The following is a 24,435-nucleotide window of genomic DNA, read 5'->3' on the forward strand; positions in this document are numbered from 1 at the left end:
TATCAAGGCTATATTGCCTTCAAACTCAACTCTGGACCTCGACGCCAGTTCCACTGCCCTTTTCTTGTGTTGTCACAATTCCTATATAGCCTCCCAATTTGAAAGTGTAGCCTAAAACAAAATACCTATCATGTCACTGTAGTAGATCACTAACAATAACAAATATTGGCCCATGGTCTATTTGAAGGCATTGGGCATGCAAATATTGTGATTACGATAACTCATTATTGAGTCAACTAAAACCTACCTACTGTTTAATTATTTACACCTACCGGTATCTTAATCAATAATTAAGATACCGGTAGTAGGCTATATGTGCGCGTCTCTCCACTTCTCTGTCAAACAGCTATAGCAGTCGGAAAAATATACAAGCCCACGCAGTTTGTCCAATCAAAATACGAGATTCGGGACACCTGCAGAATGTCAGCCAATCCGAGTAACAGTTCCACCATTTCCTGTTGTGGATTTGGAACGAGACGTTATACCTTCAGAATGGGAATAAAAGGCGGAGAATAGAATAATCGGGTGGATGATTTGGCCCACTAAATGCAGCTAAACCTACAAGAACGGGGAAAGAGAGTAAGTAGGGCTTTTGAACCTCTATATTGTTGTTGTAACGGAATATTGGATGATGTGTTCGGGGACAGGACAAAAGTGGAGTCTATCAAGTCAGTGACACTTTGCAGGACAGGACTAGATGCATTTAAAGTTGTCATGTTTTGCCGTTTCATCACCTCAAACCACAGTCAGTTGCCCGAAATATTCATATTTCAATTTTCCTATTGATATTGAATTTCTTTCTAGGCTGTGGTGCATCAACATGCATGGCAGGTGTCCGGTTTTAACGCACCTGGGTGTCTGATATCATGACGCGTCTTATCAGTGTCCATTGACAACCGTTGATCGGTTTTAGTTATTCAGGTGTAAGCCGCTCCTTACGCCGTTATTCCTCGGTGCATAGGCCATGAAATCCACATAACCCGGCTACTCTAAAAGGTTTAAGCAGCCTGCCCACACCGTTGACAGCATATCATTGGGACCGATGACACATCCAATTTTCCCATTCCATTATTTCTAGTGTTAGTGTTCCCACACGGCCGTATCTCCACGTTGCAGCACGTGTTTACCGGAGATGAAGGCGACCACCTGTGGTAATTAGATGTGTAGCGTGCTCCAAACACCTGTGTGTAGGCCCAACGGAAGAAGGTCGCGACAAACGTGTTATAACTGAAAAATACCAGAGGCTTCAACTGTGATAAAGCCGTTTAAAACAAGTGTACAGTAAGTGTATATTTTGCATTACTAAAATGTATTTTTGATATGAAAGTAAATGGCTTTATGTTTCTAGAACCGTATCACAATTGAGAGTCGACTCACATGGCTGTTTTGGCTGCCAGAGCCAGTCTACCTCCTGAAAATAACAAGGTACTTGGACCTTAAGGTGTAACGGTAGGTCGCCTACACTCCTTAAGAGCACATTCCTGGGCTAGTGGGTAGCCCACTGGAAAGAAAAAACTGACTGTAGAAAACAAATCTGCTGACCGCTAAGCCAAAGATGTGTATAACTAACCCAAGATGGGCCACAGACTGTCATTTCCAATGGGAACAAATTATTCATAGTGGGCAGAGCCAAGCACGAGCTAGCGAGATCCTATTGGCGTTTTCTAGCATGGATTTGCATAATAACTACAAAACTTAGTCCACTCTGTTCTTAACAGATTTGAGTTTTGTGAACAGAACTGTATTCCGATCAAATGTTTAATCAATGAGAGAGTTAGCAGAATGCTGGCCAAAATCCGTCTTCCATCTTCTCCCACTGCCGTGGCTTCCTCACATCACCACATTTGGTGGTGAGTGGAAACGTTAACCTCATGCTTCAGATGTATACAACCGGTGAAACATCTGGCTCGTTATTCTAACTGTGGCTAATCTAACCCGTCCATTAAGAGTCTAGACAACGCTCAGCACAGAGCAATGTTGTGTTACGGTAATGGCCGGGCCAGTGTGGTGAGAGGATTAAAAACTGCCCGTGTTTATCATCAGGCCCCATCATGTCCAGCTCGCTCCTATGGGCAGTGGACGTATACGGGAAGGTGTACAGCCTATCCACCACCAGAGGGCGCTGGGAGCGTGACGAGGACACCCTCCTGGAGCTAAAGCGTGTTACCGCTGGACAGAGGTGCAGCTGGGGAATTGGCTGTGACCACCATGTTTACCTCAATATCGACCCTGGGGAGGTGCCAATTCGCTATCGAGAGGAGACCTATGAGAACCAGGTATTGTGATAATTCCATGTCGCTTCTGCCAACATTTTAAATGTGTGTGTGTGCGTGCATATGCACATGCTTGCTTAGTGTCTGCATGTTCAATTGTACCTTACAAAACTGTTTGTGGTTTCAGAGGTGGAACCCAGTGGACGGCTTCACTGACGTGCTGCTGCCCACTGACCGTTGGGCCTGGAGTGACCTCACAGGGGTGACCGCCCAGCCGCTGCACAGCTTCCTGTTGCCCTCAAACAGCTGGGAGTGGGAGGGGGACTGGTACGTTGATCAGGTCTGCGCTGGAGGAGACCCCACTGAAACTGGGGTGAGAGACTGGAAGTTGGAACGCCAACTACTGCACAACAAGTCTGGGGTAGCAGGCTTTGAGGTGCTCAATAAAGCTGTGGAGTGCATCTCAAACGGTACCCTGTTCCCTAGTGCACTACTTTTGACCAGAGTCCTATAGGTCCTACTCAAAAGTAGTGCACTCTAAAGCCTTGGATTCATTAAAACACACTGCTGTTGATTTGAGTCGGGCCAACTGCTGACCTCTGAACTCTTTCACTTGTCATCTTAATTGTGTGCGTTTTGTATGTGTGCATCTGTGTGTTTAGGGCTGGGAGTATGCAGTGGACTTTCCTGCTAACTTCTCCAGAGAGAAGAAGTGGAACTCGTGTGTTTGTCGCAGGCGATGGATTAGAGACAGGATATACAAAGCCAGAGGCTCTTGGACCAAGGTACAGTATGTTGGCCCACAACATGACTTGATTTGGTCCTCTTCACCTAATTGTGAGCGTATGTCATCCACCATTAGTTTCTTTGTGAGATCTTTTTCCGAGCCTGGTCTATTTGTCTTGCCAACTCACGCTTGACAATGACCATAGAATTTGGGAAGACAGCACAAACCGTTCTAGGACCAGGCTAGGAGATCCCCACTGAAGGCTACATGCACTCCTGTAGGTATTACAATACCGCCAGTGAATATACTCTCGTTTTAACAGTTCCTCTCCTGACTGAACCCCCTCAGATCCCCTTGGACCATCCCAAGCAGCCCCCTCTCCCCCTCAGTGACATTAGCTGTGGAGGCTGGGAGATGAGCGACCAACCCGGGCGATATCACTTCCTGTGGGGTGTGTCCCAACAAGGACAGGTCAGTGTGGCTGATCCACCACAGATTCTTCTGCTCTGTTTCCTGTGCCTTAATTCACCTGCATACAAACTGATTCTTGACACACATTGACAAACCTTTCAAATGTAATGTTGTTCACCTTCATGTTTTGTACGAACTCGCACACTCAGGCCTGCATATCTTAATCATGATAACATGACAGTTTCAAAGTGTTGGCAACTTGGTGTGGTGTCAAATACAGCATGCTAGACCATTGTGCAGTTCAAACATTTGGCCACTAGAGAGCAGCATTACTCCATCCATTGTCAATGCATTGCTTAACTTGGTCTTAGACTCTTCTTCCTCTTTTACATCCAGTCTTGATCTGCTATTCCAGGAATCTCTCAGCATACCATCCTCTATAGGGATAATATGTGAACATATCTTCCATTTACACCACTGTAAATATAATGGACTGAGGTCAACGGCACTTACATCAGTGAATGTGAGACTTTCAAAGCAGCAGTTTTCTAAGTTTGTCATATGAGGTGCCTATATGCGAATGCTTTGCGTTCCTACCTTCACTAAATGTTGTTTCAGTCATCTTTTAATTATCAAATTATAGTGAAAATCTGCACACACAGTAACTGATCTTAATTTGCATTTCAACCAGAATGTCTTATTAACTCTTGCAACCCTCAAGAGTTAACGCAAGTCTTGAGTGGGGATGTGGACACACACTCATGATAGTGTGATAACAACTAAGGCCCAGCGAAAGCTGAGTTAAGATCAGTTGAGACTAACCGTGGCGGTGTTGCCTCCTCTCTCAGGTGTGGTTCAGGAGTGGCATCCTGCCACAGGTCCCTGAGGGCCAGTGCTGGGAGGAGGTGGAGGCCCCCAGGGAGGTGGCCCAGATCTCTGCCGGACCAGGGGACTTGCTCTGGGCTGTACTCTGGGACGGACAGCTACTGGTCCGCACAGGCATCTGCCTGGACAGCCCTACAGGTATGGGCTGATATTAGGTCCACACAACCATCTCCTAGTATACTGATGATGTATTTGGCTATGTGTAAGGGATCATGTAGACAACGACTTGTATGATGTACCAGAGTTGGATGTGAAGCTAGGTAAAATTAGTGCTCTTTTGGCATATTTTATGCTTTTGTCCTATACGGCAGGTTTCCTCTAAAACCATTGGTAGTACTAGAGTGGCAAACTTTGCTTCACAAGCTTTTGACTCGGAGTTACAGAGAACCCTGTTAGGTCAACTTTGTTTTTGTTTTGTCTTTTTATTGATTTTACACAATGACAGTGCAAATAGTTTCTCTACTACCCTGTCAGGTTCCTCATGGGTGGTGGTGGATTCTCCCCCAGTAAAGGAGGGCGGAACCATCCATGTTGCTGTGGGGGTCAGCGTGGTGTGGGCCATCACTAAGGACTACAAAGTGAGACAACATCCACCCCTTGCTGAACTTGTCTCCTAACCAGGAAGGATACTGGGCCCAGTTGTAGTCTGTAGAGCAGTACAGTAGCCTACCCTACAGAGCAGATCTATAAAGTGTGTGTGTGTGTCCAGGTGTGGTTTCGGCGGGGGGTGAACTCCCATAACCCCTGTGGTTCAGGATGGATCAGCATCGGAGGGGAGATGATGATGGTGGATGTGGGACTCAATGACCAGGTGAGACAACAGGGGATTTATATACACTAGATGACTAATAGGGAGTGCTGTGTTGAAGCCACCGTGCCTCAATTTTGCCACTCTCCCAAATTGTTAACATATTTTGGAAGGTATAGAAATGCATTTATTAATGTCTACATTCGTTTTTGCCACGCTAATCTATTAAAGACACCTTAATGCATACTTTAAAAAGATATTATGCAAGCTAAACATAAAAATCTATTAATTTCCCTTGAAGTAAATTATTTTGAGATTACTGATGTTACTGTCCCTACTAAAACAAAATAATTAAATGCATGTAATTTTGTCCTTAACCTTTAACTGAAATACTGTAGAATTTCATTAATTCCCATGAAGCACTGTTCCTACTGGGGAGTACCAATATGGCCGACCGGTGGCTTCAAAGTCTCTCAATGGCCAATACATAGCATCAGCAATCCAGGGTTTATATACATCATTGCACAACACGCATCCGGACAATTTTTTTTCTGGTATATTTACATAGGTACATTTGTAATGATCAGTATCTTGTTGTCTTATTTTCTAAGACTTGCTGGTTCTCCTCTCTTAATGGAGAGTGCTGGTTAGAACCTTAGAAGAGATGTTTGGCGGGAGGCTCTCATCCTCTGTGACAAACGAGTTCTGATTACAGTGCCATTCTCTCATGTCTGTTTGATTAAGCATAATTAGATCCTGCACACATACCACTCAAGTCCTCGTCTGCCCCTTCACCTCGTCCCCCTTCTGCCCTAGACCAGGTTCTGGCATTCCCAGCCTTGACCGATTCACATTTCCCTGGTGGTGTATTTCTGTACAGGGCTGGGCTGGAGTTGACGTCAGGGTGGAGGTTGAAGGGGCTGCTGGCCCTGTTTCCCTCTGCTGAGTCTGAGAGGAATTTGCTAGTACAGCAAACTCGCCCCTCTGCCCTCCAGTCTCCATTCTCTCTCCGCCTTTCTACCCTTTCTCCCGTCTCCTCCTCCTCTCCCCGTCTCCACCCTCTCCTCTCCTAGGCTTGGGTGGTATCCAGCTTGTCATACCTTCATAATGACATTGTCATACCTTTGTAATCCAAAGGTTAGCAATGCTAATAAATAAATGTAAAATCCCATAGAGAATGCTAACGAGCACATTGCGAACGTTTTTGTAGTCTCTGACCTAAAGTATTTGCAGGACAGACATCCCAGCTCAAAGTTATACAAGTAACAAAAAAATCCTACTCACAGTTTGCTGTACACTCAAAACAAATATTAGACAGCTAGGCTCTTGATCCAGGAGGGGATTCTCTGCTGTTACCAAGCAACGCTTGATTTTGAAAGAAGCTAACGCTAACGGAAGAAGCTAATGCTAAGCAGAGCATTTAGCACAGTGGTCACCAACCGGTTGATCACGTTCGACTGGTCGACCTCCAAAGCATTCCTAGTCAATCACCAAACATCTCTGTAAAAAAGCAAACGATAAAGCCTTGCCTTCCTATTTAAAAGAAAAAATGTGTTTCATGCTGTTGGCGGTATATGATTGGCCCACCTCTGGCCAATCAGATAGCACAGTTTCCTCGCGCCATAGATGGTTAAAAAGAAGCCTGGAACGTACAGCAAAGTTGTTACTGTGAGATTTTAAAACCATGACTAGCGAGAGTCAACGAATACAGCAAAGAACTGCTGTTTTTATGAAGTTGTTCAGTACTGTCAACATTTTGTTCAACACTTTTCTATAAGCCATAAAATGTGCATTCTCCCTACTTCCACTCACGCTACAACCAGCACTGCAGCTGCAATGAATGAGTATAGCAAAGTGTTTCCATAAGCTTGCGTTGTTATTATTAGCGTCTTCTCTCTTTTTAATATCAATAAATATTTCACTTTCTCTGGTCAGGAGTAACAAACTTGGTGCATGAAGCAGAAATAATGCAATGTGTTAAGTTTCGCTATCAGCTGAAGACTGTCCCCTTTTCTCAGCAGGGGGAGGGAGAGGGGGGGGGGGAGGGAGAGAGGTGAGGGAGGGGGGAGTGAGGTGAGCGGGAGGGAGGCAGCCTCACCACTGACCGTCAAATGCAGGCCATCAGTCCAGTAAAAAAATCTAGCTAATTATTATGCTCACTCAGCTGTGCCTCACAAGTAATACAACAAATGATCTATTACCAGTGTGATCATATACACTACCTCACATTTTGAAATGTTAGGTACTGTCTAATTTCAAAATGGTCTGAATTAATTTATTTTTTATCCAACTAGGCAAGTCAGTTAAGAACATTCTTATTTACAATGACGGCCTAGGAACAGTGGGACAGATTTTGACCTTGTCAGCTCAGGGATTTGATCTAGCAACCTTATGCTTATTAGTCCAACGCTCTGACCACTAGGCTACCTGCCGCCCCAATAACAACATTGGCAGGACAATTCAAGCATAGCCAATCAGCAGTGATAATGTATTGGGCCTATAGCTTACTGCACAAACCTCATTGCTACATAACGGTTTTTAATTGGTTAATGTTGGAAAGGCTTACGTTAAGTCATGTTTTTAAAATAAGGTGATCTTGACTCAAAGGTTGGTGACCACTGATTTAGCACAATTTAGATGGTTAACTGAATAGTTGTAAGATATCTAGCTGGCAAACTGTTAGTTGTGAATTCCATACATACTGTAACTAGATCACCTGGTTTGTGCTAATAACTCACAAGTCTCTGGTTGTTGTGCTTGTAAACAAACACCACATGACTGGGGACTACCAGTAAGCTGCATAATGAAAAATTGTGAAAAGAATGCGATCTTCAGCTCCTAACGTATTGCACAAGTTGACTGCAGGTATTTACTTAAAAATAGCTACAAATATTCAAATGTACTTAGAAAAACATCATAGTTATTGAAAAATAACTAATTGAAAAACCATCCTGGAGTATATACGGTATACTGCAACAGCCTACCTTCTCCTCCCACTCTCCTGTATCTCGTTTGTCTCCCCGCCCCCCTCTCATGACTCACCTGTCTCCCCTCTCCTACCCCCCTCCACTCCTGTCTCTCTCCTCTCCTGTCTCTCTCTTCCCCCTCCTCTCTGAAACAGGAGCCTGTCTCCACTACACTAACCAGGGGCCCCAGCCCAGCCTTATATATCCTTGGCCTATATTCTGGTGCCATATTGGACACAAGCTAATTTGAGTAGGGCAATACATCATAGCCCATATTTCAGTCCTGTCCCAGAGTTATGGATGCCACTTGTATTAGATGGCACTAGGGTTAAATTGCCTTTTAAAGTAGCACTTGACAGCAGGCCTTTGGGTCAGTCTATATTGGTTTTTACTGTATCCATATTGTATTTTTACTATCATATTGTATTTTTACTGTATCCATATTGTATTTTTACTGTATCCATATTGTATTTTTACTGTATCCATATTGTATTTTTACTGTATCCATATTGTATTTTTACTATCATATTGTATTTTTACTATCATATTGTATTTTTACTGTATTGTGTTCAACTGTTCTCTGGCATATATCCAACTTGCCGCTCAACCCCCTAGAGTCTATTGATGCGTTGGTGCATAAATCTAAGTAACACAATGTAATTAAGTCCCCATCAAAATCCCTCAGTTTATGCAAGAAATATCTGCATGGGCTGCGTCTCATTCCGCCTGTCGTCCTTCCGCATCTGTGGTGGAAAGTGGTAGAGCTACAGCTGTGTTTGTCAGACCAGGAGACATGCTGAAAATCGGTCTTCTCGCCAAAACGTCTGTGGCATCCAAACGGTTTGGCCTATAAACCAATATGACCACTCTATAGAAAGGGGAGACTCTCACGAACACGATGGTGTTCTTACAAGTGTCACGGGACTCAATGCTGATGTGACAACTTTTGTCTGTAGCGTCCAAGCCGTTTGGGCTACAACCTACTATGACCCCACTGTAGAAAGGGGAGACTGATGAACATGGTGTCACGGGACTCATCTAAAGGTAACCCATAGAAATTAATGTAAGGATGGAGGTAGTTTTGTGCCAACAAAAATAGACTTCTAAGAATGAATAAGTAGTCCAGCCACAGTGGTGGGTGTGATGTTTACGATAATGCTTTATGTTTATGAATAAGCCACTATAAATGCTTTATAATTTAAAGGTGTGGGGAGTTGGAGAGGACCGTGGGCTGTACTTCAGGAAGGGTGTCACCCCATCGGAGCCCAGTGGGAGGGGCTGGATACCTGTTTCTGCCCAATGGGGTCACAGCAAAGAGACTGTCCAACCCAGGTCAGTTACATACGGAGTACACACAGAGAATGCTCACTTTCCACTGTTTTTGCATTGTATTAGATTTCATGTACTTTGTATGCTGACATCTCAAAATAAATATCCATGTAAATGGTCATATCATCTTGTAAATACCTGGACGCTCCTTCAGTTTCATAAACGGACATGCATTCCAAAGAAGTATACAGCGGTGCTGGCTAGACCAGCTAGATGGTCCATATTGGGTGGACCAGAATGTTTGGGTGGTGATTAGGTGTCCATGTGACACGTCTGGTAATTAAATTTAGCCACAGGCGTTTTATTTATTGCTCAGAACTTGGGGGGGGGGCAAATAAAACCACCCACAGGCCACCAGTTGGGGAATGCTGGTGTATATGATCTTAAGACTACATTTATGCTTAACAATTACTGTACACAAGACAGGGATGCAGTTTTATTTTGGTAGTTGTCTGTCATGTTACCAAATGATTTACTGAACTCTTTGGCTGTCAAAAACATACTGTGTGTGTGTCTTTGTGAGTGCTGCATTTATACTCATATGAGTGTTCCCCCCCCCCCCCTTTCCGTCTCTGTTGTCCAGTGCTGGCTGTGAGTTTGGGGGACAGGTGACCAATGCTTCCCATGGCTCTGTTCTGACCTGCGAGGACTCAGGGGACACAGAGCTCCACCTCACCACCACCCCAAGGCCACAGGACACCCCCAAAGCATTCATCCCCACCAGTGACAGCTTCATCTCCAGCCTGGTGGCTGACCGTGAGCCCCTGAGGACCCCCACACCCTCCCCCAAAAAGCCACCCCAGGGGAAGGATGGCGAGGCCACCCCAGCCCCGATGTGCAATGTGGACCTGGAGGCAGCTCAGAGCCCCCAGGGAGAGGCATCTTCTCTATGCAGGGCAGGGGACATGGGACCCCCCACCTCAGTGGCCACCTACCCCCTGGGTCTGGAGCTCTCTCTGGGTTTAGGGGAGGAGGACGGGCCTGTATGGGCCTGGATCTCTGGCGGAGGCTGTGACGTGGACCATACAGCTCAGATGACCTGGCTCAGGCCTGCAGGTACGGAAGAACGCTCACCAGCCTATCAGAGTTTTCAGACCACTACCTGAAGTATGAAACGCACCGAGAATCTCACTGCTGATAGACTGCCGATAGGTACTTATCACAGTGGGAGGCCATTCCTTCTCTTGCTAGAACAAAAGCAGTACCTGCTGCGTGCCGACCCGGTAGTGAACCTACCAATTCTACTTCAGTGATCAACCAACAAAAAACCGTCCACAGATGAGCTGCTAGCTGACTAGTGGAGGCTGTTCAGCAGGAGAAATGTCCCAAAAAAGTCAAACCTGCAATGTTTTGTGAAACATTTGGCTATGGGCTGGCACTGGCAGTATGGGATTATGGAGAGTGAATTAAATAAATAATTTATTCGTCATCTTGCTAGGTAGTGTCTGTGTGAACACTTAAAGATTGACTGCCGACACTGTTCAGAGGTGCTAAGTTCTGTCGGCAGGTAAACGTTTGACAATACTACCGGTGTGTCTGAGCTCTACCTAACTTTACTTAACTAACTAAATAGGGGATTTCTAGGAGTTTTTCCTGGTGAAGTCACATGGTTAAGGAAAAATCCTTGTCCTGATATCTATCAAACTCTTAAATCACTTGTTTATCCTGTCTGTTATCTGTGTGCACCAGACCCATGCTCCACTGCCCTGTCCATCGCCCCTGTTGACCCAGAAGCCTCGGCGGCTAGGAAGGCAGAGACCACCACCAGTAAGGAGCCAGCGGAGAGAAGCGCGGTAAGACTTCACGTTCTCAGGTTTAGTTAGTTAGTTAAACATCACTGATCATTTTTTTTTAGGAGTCTGAGTCTGCTGAGGTGGTGCTAGAAGTAGGGACAGTGACTTTTAAATGGAGTTGTCTAATGAACACTGTGTACGGGTCAGTCTGTGTGGGTGAGGAAGGGCAGCATGCGCTGGTGGAGGGACTGGAAGCCCTATCGCTGGGTGGATGTGGGCGTGGCCCTGGAGCAGTCCACCAATGTCAATGGCAAGAGGGATGCCATCTTCTTCATCTACTTCACCCAGTATGACGAGAAGAAGGTGAGGGAGACTCAATGACACTCAAATTCCTAAACATCCATCCTCTCTTCATTGAAGTAATCACTGAATAGAAATGACTGGAGAGGTGAAAGCCATGTTGTGGAGCCAATGTCTTTCTCACCTACAGTATCTAAAGAGTAGATGCCTACTACTCAGAATATACCGCTATGCTACTGTACTGCTTTGAATTATTCAATCATTTTCATTTCTAGATTGTTTGTCACAGTGGTCAGAATGTATCCACTTCCTCCCTCTCCCTCCATTTCGCTATCTTTCTCAGTACCTCCATGTGTTTATAAGTGATGTGACGGTGCTGGTTCCTGTGCTCAAGGACAACTCCCATCATGCCTTTGCGGTGTACACGTCAGATAGCACAAAACAAAGATGGCCGCTGATCCTGTCTGCACAGACTGAGAAGGACATGGCTGACTGGGTATGTCTGGAAAGGCCTCCATTCAGATATAAACAGCACACATAATGTTTTTGAATAGAGAAAGGATAGATATTCTAATGCCATTATTTTTTACCTAGATTTTAAAAAAAATATCAAAATTCAGCACATTTTACAACAGCCTTCAAGTTAACTTCCCAATTGAAGTAGCCTTGCCAGAGATAAGAGATTAAGGCTGCGTCCCAAATGGCACTCTATGGGCCCTGGTCAGAAGTAATGCACTACATAGGGGTGCCATGTGGGGTACAGCCGCAGTACTTATCATAAGAGAGGATACCAGATACTCTAGAAAGTTTCACTGTTGTCCACATGCAATGTAAAGCCTTTACCTAAAACCACTTAGTAAATGTAGTCCAGTAATATTACTATTATCCATCTGGACTCTACCATTGGCCATATCTCTGAAGGGGTGTCTTTGTCTTTCCTGTGCAGCTGTCCCTGTTGGCTGGGTGCTGCTGCGAGGCCAGAGGGATCAGGGGAACCCCCTCCCGACAGGCCCTGTGGTCAGTCACCTCCAAGGGGGACGTGATGGTCCACGAGCCCTCTCCCTGTCTGGAGGCCCCGGCACACACCTTGCCCTGTGACATGATGTGAGCTTTACCTCTACCGACATGCCACGCACTGAGCTTTACCTCTACCGACATGCCACGCACTGAGCTTTACCTGTGCCGACATGCCACGCACTGAGCTTTACCTCTGCCGACATGCCACGCACTGAGCTTTACCTCTACCGACATGCCACGCTCTGAGCGTTACCTCTACCGACATGCCACGCTCTGAGCGTTACCTCTACCGACATGCCACGCTCTGAGCGTTACCTCTACCGACATGCCACGCTCTGAGCGTTACCTCTACCGACAGGCCACGCACTGAGCTTTACCTCTACCGACATGCCACGCACTGAGCTTTACCTCTACCGACATGCCACGCACTGAGCTTTACCTCTACCGACATGCCACGCACTGAGCTTTACCTCTGCCGACATGCCACGCACTGAGCTTTACCTCTGCCGACATGCCACGCTCTGAGCTTTACCTCTACCGACATGCCACGCACTGAGCTTTACCTCTACCGACATGCCACGCACTGAGCTTTACCTCTACCGACATGCCACGCACTGAGCTTTACCTCTACCGACATGCCACGCACTGAGCTTTACCTCTGCCGACATGCCACGCACTGAGCTTTACCTCTACCGACATGCCACGCTCTGAGCTTTACCTCTGCCGACATGCCACGCTCTGAGCTTTACCTCTGCCGACATGCCACGCTCTGAGCTTTACCTCTGCCGACATGCCACGCTCTGAGCTTTACCTCTACCGACATGCCACGCACTGAGCTTTACCTCTACCGACATGCCACGCACTGAGCTTTACCTCTACCGACATGCCACGCACTGAGCTTTACCTCTACCGACATGCCACGCACTGAGCTTTACCTCTGCCGACATGCCACGCACTGAGCTTTACCTCTACCGACATGCCACACACTGAGCTTTACCTCTACCGACATGCCACACACTGAGCTTTACCTCTACCGACATGCCACACACTGAGCTTTACCTCTACCGACATGCCACGCACTGAGCTTTACCTCTACCGACATGCCACGCTCTGAGCTTTACCTCTACCGACATGCCACGCTCTGAGCTTTACCTCTACCGACATGCCACGCTCTGAGCTTTACCTCTACCGACATGCCACACTCTGAGCTTTACCTCTACCGACATGCCACGCACTGAGCTTTACCTCTACCGACATGCCACACACTGAGCTTTACCTCTGCCGACGTGCCACGCTCTGAGCTTTACCTCTGCCGACATGCCACGCTCTGAGCTTTACCTCTACCGACATGCCACGCACTGAGCTTTACCTCTACCGACATGCCACGCTCTGAGCTTTACCTCTACCGACATGCCACACACTGAGCTTTACCTCTACCGACATGCCACACACTTATGTTTCTGTCTCCTCATCACTCAGTTCTCTCTCCTTTTTTCATCCTTGTTCTTTTCAACAATCACTTGTCAAGTGCTCTTTCTACCATGCTCCCCTCTAGCGCCCAGTGCAGAGCAGCATGTTCCTCACTGCTTTGAAGCCAACCAACCATGTACCTCTGTTCTTTTCTCTGTTCTTGCACTCATATAGCTAACACTTGATGTCCACTGTTGTTTGGCTAACATAACTCACCTGACGTCGATCTATTAGCTACTACTAACCTGCTAAAACAATTATCTTCTCTCTGGTAATCTTAAGCATAGTTCTAACTTCTGTCTTATTGCTAACAATTGGTGCTAGTGTCTGTCTCTTTTGCTAGATGCTAACCACAGGTGAGTGGTGGCACCTTAATTGAGGATGATGTTCTCACACTAATGGCTGGAACGGAATAAGTGGAATGTTATCAAGCACATGGTTTCCATGTGTCTGACACCACTCCATTCCAGATATTACTATGAACCGTCCTCCCCTCGTCAGCCTCCTGTGACGCTAACGCTGTCTGGTCCTGGTACAGGTTTTGGCTGCAGGTCCTGGGCCACCTGCGCTGTGTAGAGTCTAACAGTCTGGGTGTGGTGTGGGGGATCGGGTATGACGGCACCGCCTGGGTCTACTCTGGTTCGGGCAGCGCTGCTCAGGAAGAGTCCCCTCAGGGTAATAAATGACCCCACAACTCAGTCTTCCAGGCCACCACAGTCTTGGGTTATGTTCATTAGGCACCAAACGGACTACCCAGACTTGTCCAATAAGAAACATTTATTTTCAATTTACTTTGCAAAAAAAAACATTTTCCCTTAATGAACATGCCTGTGATGGTTTTCAATCATTTCTTCCATGTAGCTTAAGTCATTCATTGACCTTAATTAAAGATGAAATCCAGCAAACACTGAGTGGTTCTTGAGGACTCGTTGTTCACCCTGCCTTAGACCGTGCCTTTGCTAGTCCACCCTGTAGGCTGCTTTCATCTTTACACTTTAAGCTTCTTTACCTTCATCCTACAGTAGGTTGACCTTAACAAAGATTACAAGTTTTGATTCCATGTGGAAGCTTTTACAAAATAAACAGTTATGGAGTCCTCCTGTTTTAACCTTTGTCATCTTCAACCTGCTTCTACAGCCAAAACAGTCAAATTAAAGTGTTATAGCTAATGTGTATAAAGTAACAATTCAAAGTACTGTATTAGTGAACCTTCCAGCTAGAGAATTAGATAGTCAATGGCCTTATTACTGATGAATAACTTACAACATCAGACTTATTATAGCAGAGTTGTGCCTTTCCTCTGTTTGTAGGAGACAGGGTTACCCTGCACACACAGACAGATGGAAGGACTGTGTACATCTATGAGAACCAGCGATGGAACCCCATGACCGGATACACAGACAAGTACTACGATCTGCCTCACGTGACTGTTGGCTGGGTTGTAATATGTCCTAGACACTTCCTACTGCTCCTCTACAGGTCAGTGTGTGTAATATACACTGTGCCACCCTTGCAGGCTCCTCCCCACAGACCGGTTCCCGTGGAGTGATGACAACGGCTTTACAGAGTGCACCAAGTCCACCACCCACCCACCCTCGCCTCAGTGGAGCTGGGTAGGTAGTCCCTGAACCCCCTACACCCTCAAACCTCTTATTAAAACTAACACACAGTTCAATGTTGTATTTAATGGAACTGTGTTGAGTTGTTAATGTTGTACTGTCCATCTCAACATGAAACATGCCTCTGCTTTGCCAGGTGACAGAGTGGGCCGTCGACTTCGCTTTCTCAGGAGGGACAGACAAAGAGGGGTGGCAGTATGCAGCAGACTTCCCTGTGTAAGATGCATATGTCCCTTCATATTTGATCAACCCTATATAATGGCGAACACTTATCTTAGAAAAAGTAAAGTGTGTTGATTGACTGTTCTGTGTCTGTCATGTAGGACGTTTCATGGCAACAAGAGCCTGAAGGACTTTGTCAGACGTAGGCGCTGGGTCAGGTATAGTCTCACTCACTCAAACATTTCATTAGGAGGATGATGATGATGATGATGATGATTCTTGTTTCCACACAGGAAGTGTAAAATCACCCTGACTGCCCCGTGGCAGGAAGTCCCACCCATCCCCCTAAGTGACATCACAGTGTTGCCGTGCCTGGCTCAGAGCAGTATGGAGCAGGTCCCAGTCTGGGGCCTCAGTGACAAGGGGGACGTCCTGTGTCGCCTGGGGGTCACCCCCCAAAACCCTGCGGTGAGGAACATCCCCCAAACCTACAACCTGGGACTTGAACCAAAGACAATCATTACTACATCACAGAATAACATCCTCTTTGCTTGAACAAACATGCTCAATGTTATTCTCCTATATAACAGAGTTCAGCACCCTCTTGTCTTTTTTTACAATACATTCTGACCAAACCTCAGCATCCAGCTTTCTCACGTTCCCAATTGAATATGTTATGAGTCTAGGACGTACACTACAAAAGTATGTGGACACCTTCTCGTCAAACATCTCATTCCAAAATCATGAGCATTAATATGGAGTTGGTCCCTCCCCTTCTGCTGCTATAACAGCCTCCACTTTTCTGGGAAGGCTTTCCACTAGATGTTGGAATATTGCTGCAGGGACTTGCTTCCATTCAGCCAAGAGCATTAGTGACGTCGGGTGTCGGGCCTGGATCGCAGTCTGCGTTTCAATTCATCCCAAAGGTGTTTGATGGAGTTGTGCTCAGGGCTCTGTGCAGGCCAGTCAAGTTCTTCCACACCAATTTATACAAACCATTTCTGTATGGACCTTGCTTTGTGCACTGGGGCATTGACATGCGGAAACAGGAAAAGGCCTTCCACAAAGTTGGAAGCACAGAATTGTCTAGAATGTAATTGTATGCTGTAGCGTTAAGATTTCCCATCACTTGTACAAAGGGACCTAGCCCGACCCATGAAAAACAGCCCCAGACCATTATTCCTCCTCCACCAAACGTTACAGTTGGCACTATGCCTTTGGGCAGGCAATGTTCTCCTGGCATCTGCCAAACGGTAAAGCATGATTTGTCACTCCAGAGAACGTGTTTCCACTGCTCCAGAGTCTAATGGCGGCGAACTTTACACCATCCCAGCTGATGCTTGACATTGCTATCTTAGGCTTGTGTGTGGCTGTTCAGCCATGGAAACCCATTTCATGAAGCTCCCGACGAACAGTTCTTGTGCTGATGTTGCTTCCAGAGGCAGTTTGGAACTCAGTAGGGAGTGTTGCAACCGAGGATAGACGATTTTTCGTGCTTCAGCAGTCCCGTTCTGTGAGCTTGTGTGGCCTGCCACTTCGCGGCTGAGCCGTTGTTGCTCCTAGACGTTTCCACTTCACAATAATAGCACTTCAGGTTGACCGGGGCAGCTCTAGCAGGGCAGAAATTTTATGAACTGACTTGTTGGAAAGGTGGCATCCTATAACAGTGCCACATTGAAAGCCACTGAGCTCTTCAGTACGGGCCATTCTACTGTCTTTGTCTATGGAGATTGCATGGCTGTGTACTCAATTTTATACACAGGTCAGCAACTGGTGTTGCTTAAATACTTGAACCCACTAATTTATATGCATGTCCACATACTTTTGGCCATATTTACAACTTTTTGATGCTAATACTGTAAATATGTGTTTATGTTCTATTACATTCTGTGGTGCTGTCCTGTTGATTTGTTCATGCTATCTCTGACCATACCATCCCAGGGTTCCTCGTGGCTCCACGTGGGTACTGACCAGCCCTTCAAGTCCATCTCCATCGGGGGAGGTCACCAGGTGTGGGCCATTGCCAGGGACAGAGCTGTGTTCTACAGGGGCTCAGTGTCCGCTAGCAACCCTGCAGGTGAGACCCAAATGCTGGGGAGGTCCTTCTGAGATGCTGTATAGATACGGATGGCCTACAGTGCTCTATGACTGAAATACACAACTACTAATACATTTCTCTTTGTTTCCTAGACACAGATCACTGTAAGGCTAGTACTGGACTAAAGCACACATTATACTCCCTCTCCACAGATCACTGTAAGGCTAGTACTGGACTAAAGCACACATTATACTCCCTCTCCACAGATCACTGTAAGGCTAGTACTGGACTAAAGCACACATTATACTCCCTCTCCACAGATCACTGTAAGGCTAGTACTGGACTAAAGCACACATTATACTCCCTCTCCACAGATCACTGTAAGGCTAGTACTGGACTAAAGCACACATTATACTCCCTCTCCACAGATCACTGTAAGGCTAGTACTGGACTAAAGCACACATTATACTCCCTCTCCACAATCACTGTAAGGCTAGTACTGGACTAAAGCACACATTATACTCTTATCTCCCTCTCCACAGATCACTGTAAGGCTAGTACTACTAAAGCATACCACTCATTCCCTCTCCACAGATCACTAACTAGTACTGGACTAAAGCATACCACTCATTATACTCTCATTATACTCCCTCTCCACAGATCACTGTAAGGCTAGTACTGGACTAAAGCATACCACTCATTATACTCTCATTATACTCCCTCTCCACAGATCACTGTAAGGCTAGTACTGGACTAAAGCATACCACTCATTATACTCCCTCTCCACAGATCACTGTAAGGCTAGTACTGGACTAAAGCATACCACTCATTATACTCCATTCCAGGCGGTGTCAGAGGAAGGCCCTAAAAATTGCCAAACACTCCAGCCACCCTAGTCATAAACTGTTCTCTCTGCTACTGCACGGCAAGCGGTACTGGAGCTCTAGGTCCAAAAGGCTTCTTAACAGCTTCTACCCCCAAGCCATAAGACCGCTGAACATCTAACCAAATGCCCCCCCCCTTTTTTTTACACTGCTGCTACTCGCTGTTTATTATTTATGCATAGTCACTTTACCCCTACCTACATGCACATATTACCTCGACTAACCTGTACCCCCACACATCGACTCGGTACCGGTAACCCTGTATATAGCCTCGTTATTTTATTGCTGCATTGTTGGTTAAGGGCTTGTAAGTCAGATCTACACTTGTTGTATTTGGCGCATGTGACAAATAAAATTACGTTTGAGTCCAGGACTAGGTGTAATCTGTTTCCCATTTCCTGGCCCGTACTGAACCTAATTGTAGTTAGTCAACTAGTTTTAGTTGTTGTTTGTCATTGTCCTGCAGGAGAGTGTTGGTACCACATCCCTTCCCCACCCAAACAGAGCCTCAGACAGCTGTCTGTAGGGAGAACCTCGGTCTACGCTGTGGACGAAAACAGTGAGTAGCCGCAACCTGTGGGTCAGCTCTTTCAATGCTTGCTTTGCAGGAGAGCTGCTCTCTGGTAAGTCAATGAAGGAATGTATTTCATTGGCATCAATGTAAATGTGCCTGGATAAGGAAAACGTATATCTCCAACTGCACTTTCAGCCGTAATCCCTAGATGGATGAATCGACAAGCAGGATCAATGTTTCCTAACTAATTGAATATTTAGGTAACTCTACTGACCGCTGTTCTCCCCTGCTGTGTGTGTGTGTGTGTATAGGTAACTTGTGGTACAGACAGGGCCTGACTCCCAGCTACCCCCAGGGCTCAGCCTGGGAGCTCATCTCCAACAACGTGACCAAAGTCTCAGTAGGACCTCTAGATCAGGTCAGTACAATTCTTTTTTTTGTGCTAATTTTAGTAGCAAGTAACTTATTTTCTACTCCAATACCTGGTCCTGTGGTGTTGTCCAGGTATGGGTGATAGCAGACTGGGTCCCAGGCTGCCCCAGTGAGCTGTCTGTCCCTGGAGCTGTCTGTCACAGGCTGGGGGTGGGACCTATGCAGCCCAAGGGCCAGTCCTGGGACTACGGCATCGGGGTGAGTCATTACCAACTTGGTGTTGATTTGATGTCCACTCCAAAGACATAAAGCGTGTCCCAAATGGCACCCTATTCCCTAAATAAATCACGACTTTTTATCAGAGGCCTATGGGCCAGTCATTGTACAGTATCTGAAATACCTCCGTTAAGATGGTAATGGAAGACATGTAATGCAAGAGATGCCACGTTAATGTGAGAAACGCTGTCTTTCAGGGAGGATGGGAGCACATCAGTGTGAGAGGGAACTCCACAGAGGCTCTACGTGCCACCCCGGCCCTTACTGGATCCACCCCCCCGTAGCCCACTCCCTGCCAGGCCACTCCTTACTGACACCACCCCCTGTAGCCCACTCCCTGCCAGGCCACTCCTTACTGGATCCACCCCCCGTAGCCCACTCCTTACTGACACCACCCCCCGTAGCCCACTCCCTGCCAGGCCACTCCTTACTGACACTAGCCCACTCCCTGCCAGGCCACTCCTTACTGACACCACTCCCCGTAGCCCACTCCTTACTGACACCACCCCCCCGTAACCCACTCCCTGCCAGGATACCTTTGTCACAGGAGAATGGGAACTCTGTGGGTCTGTAGGGCCCCTACTAACCCGCCCCGTTCCTCCATCTCTACCCACAGCCCTGTGTGTGCCTGATTCCATTTCCAACCCTGGTTGCACATTTTTGCTACAACCCAGCACAAACATGGTACGGTTGGATATTTAAATCATTTAGTGCTAGGCTGAAACATGTTGGCCACCTTTGACCCAACACTGGAAGTAATAGTGCTTCTGTCAGTTTTCATCCAGTCCATGGCCTGTGAACCTTAGTGGCAGGTGCTAGAAGTGGCTAGGGTGAGAAGTGGAACCGAGCCTGTCCCATACCAACACACTGACTGCCTACGCCACTCCCTTGGACTGCCGTGTAGTCTATGATTTTGTTTTGGTTGTCATTTTCCTAGTTGACACACAGTACCTTTTCATCGAGGTCTATGTATGCTTTGGAATTTATTTTTTGGCTGTTTACTGTCATCTTGGTTTGGCCTGCATGATGTTTGCAATGTAGTGGTTGAAGTAGCTTTTTCTTCAGAACTAGAAAGATCAATTCTAGTCACAGCCCTGGGCTTCCATGACAACAAGGATTATTTTACTGTAAATTTACAACCAGATTTTTCCTAAAATGGTAAAAACATCACGGACCTGAATTCCGAATGAATAGCATCTATTTGCTGTGTTATGTATTGTTAATATCCAGAATGTTATGCATAGGACCAGGAGTTCTTTCTGCTCAGGTCACATGATCTGCAGAAGCTCCAGGCTCTAGTTATGACGTATTCCATGCAGATACTGAGGCCGGGATTCAAACAAATAGCACTGTGCCTACGTTGCACTACACTTGACTTAAGACAATTTCCTGGATGTTTGGCGATTGCATTTTGTAGTGATGTCAGCTACCTTTAAAAGTGCAGCATAATGTCCGCACACTTTCTTTTGTTTGAATTCCTGTCTGAGTTTGCTGTGGCCTTGACTGTTATGGATGTCCTCTTACAAGGTCAGACAACTGAAATAAATTCCAAAACAGCTCTGCAACCTTGGGTGTTCTTTGTATGGGCCTGGAGTTTCACTACACTAAAGTGATGTGCTAAATGTTATGTAAAGAACCTATTTAACATTTTGTTCTACCGAGATAGGATGGATGGTTAACACATTGGCTACTTCTAGTTGAGCACAATCAGACAAGCTATAGAAGTAAATGTGCATTTATTTCCATATTAAACATTTCATTCAAATACACTAAGCATGATCATCAATATGAAGTAAAAATATTACAATTTGTAAAATTTACGGACAGAATAGATTTTCCTAAGGTGCTTCGCGACGTAATTTTAGGAAATGTCCGGCGCTAATAGTGGAATAGTATAACAATATTCTCATTGATTTCTCCTGTGGCAGTTTGTCAAAATGGGAAAGCGTTAACTTCCTGGTTATTACACCATAAATTATTTTCTTAAAGCTGGTGGACTAAAACATTTCACAGCAATTTAGATGGTAAAATGACTGCTTGTTTTCAAACTGAAATTGAGCGATCAGTATAGAATTTTAGCAACTTCCACTAGATGGTAGTCAGAACAGCTTTTCCATTTTGACAACCGATGCGGCTCTGGTGGGAGACCTCAACAGCAATCAAACCAGTCTCCGTTACCTGTCATTCCACTTACGACAGATATGGACATTTTCTGAAATTACAATTCAATCTTGTGTAGCACCTTTAATTTAACCCTTCGTCACTTTTACTGTGATATGTTACTCTTAAACGCTGCTTTAAATGACAACCTCATACCTAGGACTTGATTACATCATTCCCCATGTACAGACAAAATTAAACATTTATATACATCAGTACAGTTCAACATTAAGTTAGCCTTCTCAAATGTGCAAGATTAAGCAAATGTATATACTGTAGAATAAAACATCATGATTTCCTTAAATAAAATACATTTAAAGTTTAACTGAAAGAACACACAGGCTGCTGGTAGTAAAGAGGTTAACCTTGTCTAGAACACTGGAGGTGAGGAGAGTTTCTATCCGAAGACTTGTTCAAATGATAAATCATAGGGGAAACCTTGACAAGTCACTAAACCCAGAGCTATAAATCGTTTCATCTGTGTAGAACCCATTGAGTCTGGAAGAACGGTTTGAACTACAGGAACAGAAAGACCATGAAAAGCTCCCCTTGCTGATCCAGCTGAATAATTGTTTATATACATCATTGATCGTGGTGACGGACCAACCTGCTGCACACCAAAACAAATCATACCGGGGACAGTCCGTTGAGTGGCTATGGCAATGTCCACAATCCTTACCTTGGCTGTGTCACATGCAGTAGTTAGTGAGAATAACCCGTACAGAAAATAAAACTCATACTGAGTGTAGAATTGGTTTGACATAGTAAACCAAACAGAGAATAGGCATGTCTGTCTTGGTAGACAGTCCAATGACAACTAGGGGCTAAGTTAATGTAAGATCCCTGCACAGTACCAGAGAAATTATCTGCATCCCAAATAGCACCCTGGTGCCGTTTGGGACAGTGATGCTGCCACATCCCTACTGGCTGCTCCTATTAAACTCAGACCCACAAAATGAATCAAAAGGTACTCATTGCACATTGGTTCCACAAAACATGGACAATTCAAACCAACTTTTTACTCCTGTCTCCTGATGCAAACTCAGTCACTAGGCTTGTGTGTCAGGACAAAATGTATTGACTTCTTAATCATGTGATTCCTGGAGTGAACGGGGAGAGGATATTTTTGTATACAGTGTAATCAGTATGAAATAGGCACTACGATAAGACCCATTGATTGGTGAAAAAACTGGACAAACCTTGGAAGTCCCATACTGTTAATTCTGACAATGTTACCTTATCCAATACTTCTACTGATGGTGTTTAACTGAATGAACTGTAACGCTGTCAGACCTCTCCTGTTCCATAACACATTCTTATTCTATTGTTCTCACTAGAACACTGACTGTTCCTATAGCAACCAAGCAGGGGCTCATTTCAATTATACAGATGGGATGAATGGACGGTGAATGAGTCAATCACCAAAACTTGGTTCCTTAAATTCCTAATATACCTCTTCCAGTCTTGACCATCTCCTGTTGAAGCATACACACTTCATGAGTAGACCTGACAAATACGTTTCCAAAAGGCAACTTCTGTAATAATCGCACAATGTAGCAAAAGTGCTAATGAGCAGTGTTACGCCCAAGGGCCTTGGTGTTTTAGTCAGCCTGCTCCAAAGAGCTCATTATTTGATTGCAGACACAGGGGCTGTGGTTCTATCAGGGCTTCAAAATAAGTGTATTTTTGGGGTGAAACCGAATCCCCTCAGGAAAGGACATTAACCAAACATTTGGAATGCGCTCGACAAGTTTTAAAGCAAACAGAAAGTTGGTTCAGTTGTCTGTTCTTCCTGCTGCATTGCACTGATTTGGGGAGGGGGGGGGGGGGGGAGAGAAGAGAACAAGGCTCGGAGGACTGACGGCCTCAACTGTTTGTATTATTTGCAAGAGGCTTTTGGTGGAAGGAAGGGCGTTGTTGGAGCCTGTTTCTAGTTCTCTTCATGGCCACCTCTTGGGGGGGGCAGTTCTGCCTGAGAAGCATCCACGGCCTTCATGACACGGTGTCATCATCCATCTGTCTTTAGCCTGCATGTTGAGCTCTCCTACATTCACCTGATGTTGTGCAAGGCTCTGTGTCCATTCCCCTCAGAGAAGTGGGGGGGAAACGGTCCCTTCCACATGCATCTTAGTCTTTATCTCCTTCTTCACTGCTTCCTGAGGGGGACATCAATACACAAATACAGAGTTAGAGGGTAGATCATAGAGATCCTATTCAATTACTATGTATGAGGTAGATAAAGCACATGCCTGTCTGCTTTCTGTAGTTTGTTTGTGTTGGTGCACTCCCACTTGCCTCCTTGTTCGGTGTCCGAGTCAGTGAGGTGTGTGAGGGAGAAGCTGGCGATGCTGGCCGGGGAGATGGAGAAGCGGGAGTAGTTGGAGTTAGAGCTGCTCCAGCTGGGCTCCGGGGTGCGGCCCCCGGGAGGGGGAGGGGAGAAGTAGTGCGAGGCCGTAGACGAAGGGGACATGGTCTTAGACACGGCCAGGTCCGTAGCTGCCTTGGAGAGGAACGCCGAGGGCTCCGGGGACGAGAAGTCGTCATCCCATTCGAACCCACCGCCTGAGGGGAGAGACCTGTTTAAAACCTTGATTTGGTACAATTAAAAAGT

General features: G+C 45.8%; 2 protein-coding genes across 6 annotated transcripts in view; one reads left to right on the plus strand and one right to left on the minus strand.

Annotated features, from left to right (window-relative positions):
• Positions 1-415: 415 nt before the first annotated feature.
• On the plus strand, positions 416-21,229 carry LOC106606659 (tectonin beta-propeller repeat-containing protein 1). 5 transcript variants are annotated; one of them, XM_045719968.1, is made up of 27 exons: positions 416-579; positions 1,117-1,281; positions 1,349-1,425; positions 2,044-2,276; positions 2,401-2,586; positions 2,876-2,998; positions 3,289-3,411; positions 4,200-4,374; positions 4,711-4,814; positions 4,946-5,047; positions 9,155-9,282; positions 9,863-10,335; positions 10,969-11,072; positions 11,220-11,375; positions 11,656-11,808; positions 12,259-12,416; positions 14,338-14,474; positions 15,110-15,203; positions 15,316-15,412; positions 15,555-15,634; positions 15,742-15,798; positions 15,874-16,048; positions 17,522-17,657; positions 18,969-19,061; positions 19,328-19,434; positions 19,521-19,646; positions 19,862-21,229. In XM_045719968.1, exons 4-27 carry the CDS (start codon positions 2,052-2,054, stop codon positions 19,946-19,948), a joined length of 3,399 nt encoding a protein of 1,132 aa, XP_045575924.1. In that variant the 5' UTR covers positions 416-579; positions 1,117-1,281; positions 1,349-1,425; positions 2,044-2,051; the 3' UTR covers positions 19,949-21,229. The 5 variants fall into 5 exon arrangements, with proteins under 5 accessions (XP_045575924.1, XP_045575926.1, XP_014058474.2 ...); XM_045719970.1 differs by lacking the exon at positions 1,349-1,425; XM_014202999.2 differs by lacking the exon at positions 1,117-1,281 and having other exon boundaries at positions 1,349-1,449.
• A 154-nt stretch (positions 21,230-21,383) lies between these two features.
• LOC106606667 (serine/threonine-protein kinase LMTK2) overlaps positions 21,384-24,435 on the minus strand; it is a 60,605-nt gene continuing 57,553 nt past the window's right edge. Inside the window, 2 exon segments of the mRNA XM_045719967.1 lie at positions 21,384-23,980; positions 24,120-24,386. Of these exon segments, the coding sequence (XP_045575923.1) occupies positions 23,952-23,980; positions 24,120-24,386 (296 nt within the window). The 3' untranslated portion in view covers positions 21,384-23,951.

This window comes from Salmo salar, chromosome ssa06 (assembly GCF_905237065.1).
Source record: "Salmo salar chromosome ssa06, Ssal_v3.1, whole genome shotgun sequence".
NCBI classification, from domain to species: domain Eukaryota; kingdom Metazoa; phylum Chordata; class Actinopteri; order Salmoniformes; family Salmonidae; genus Salmo; species Salmo salar.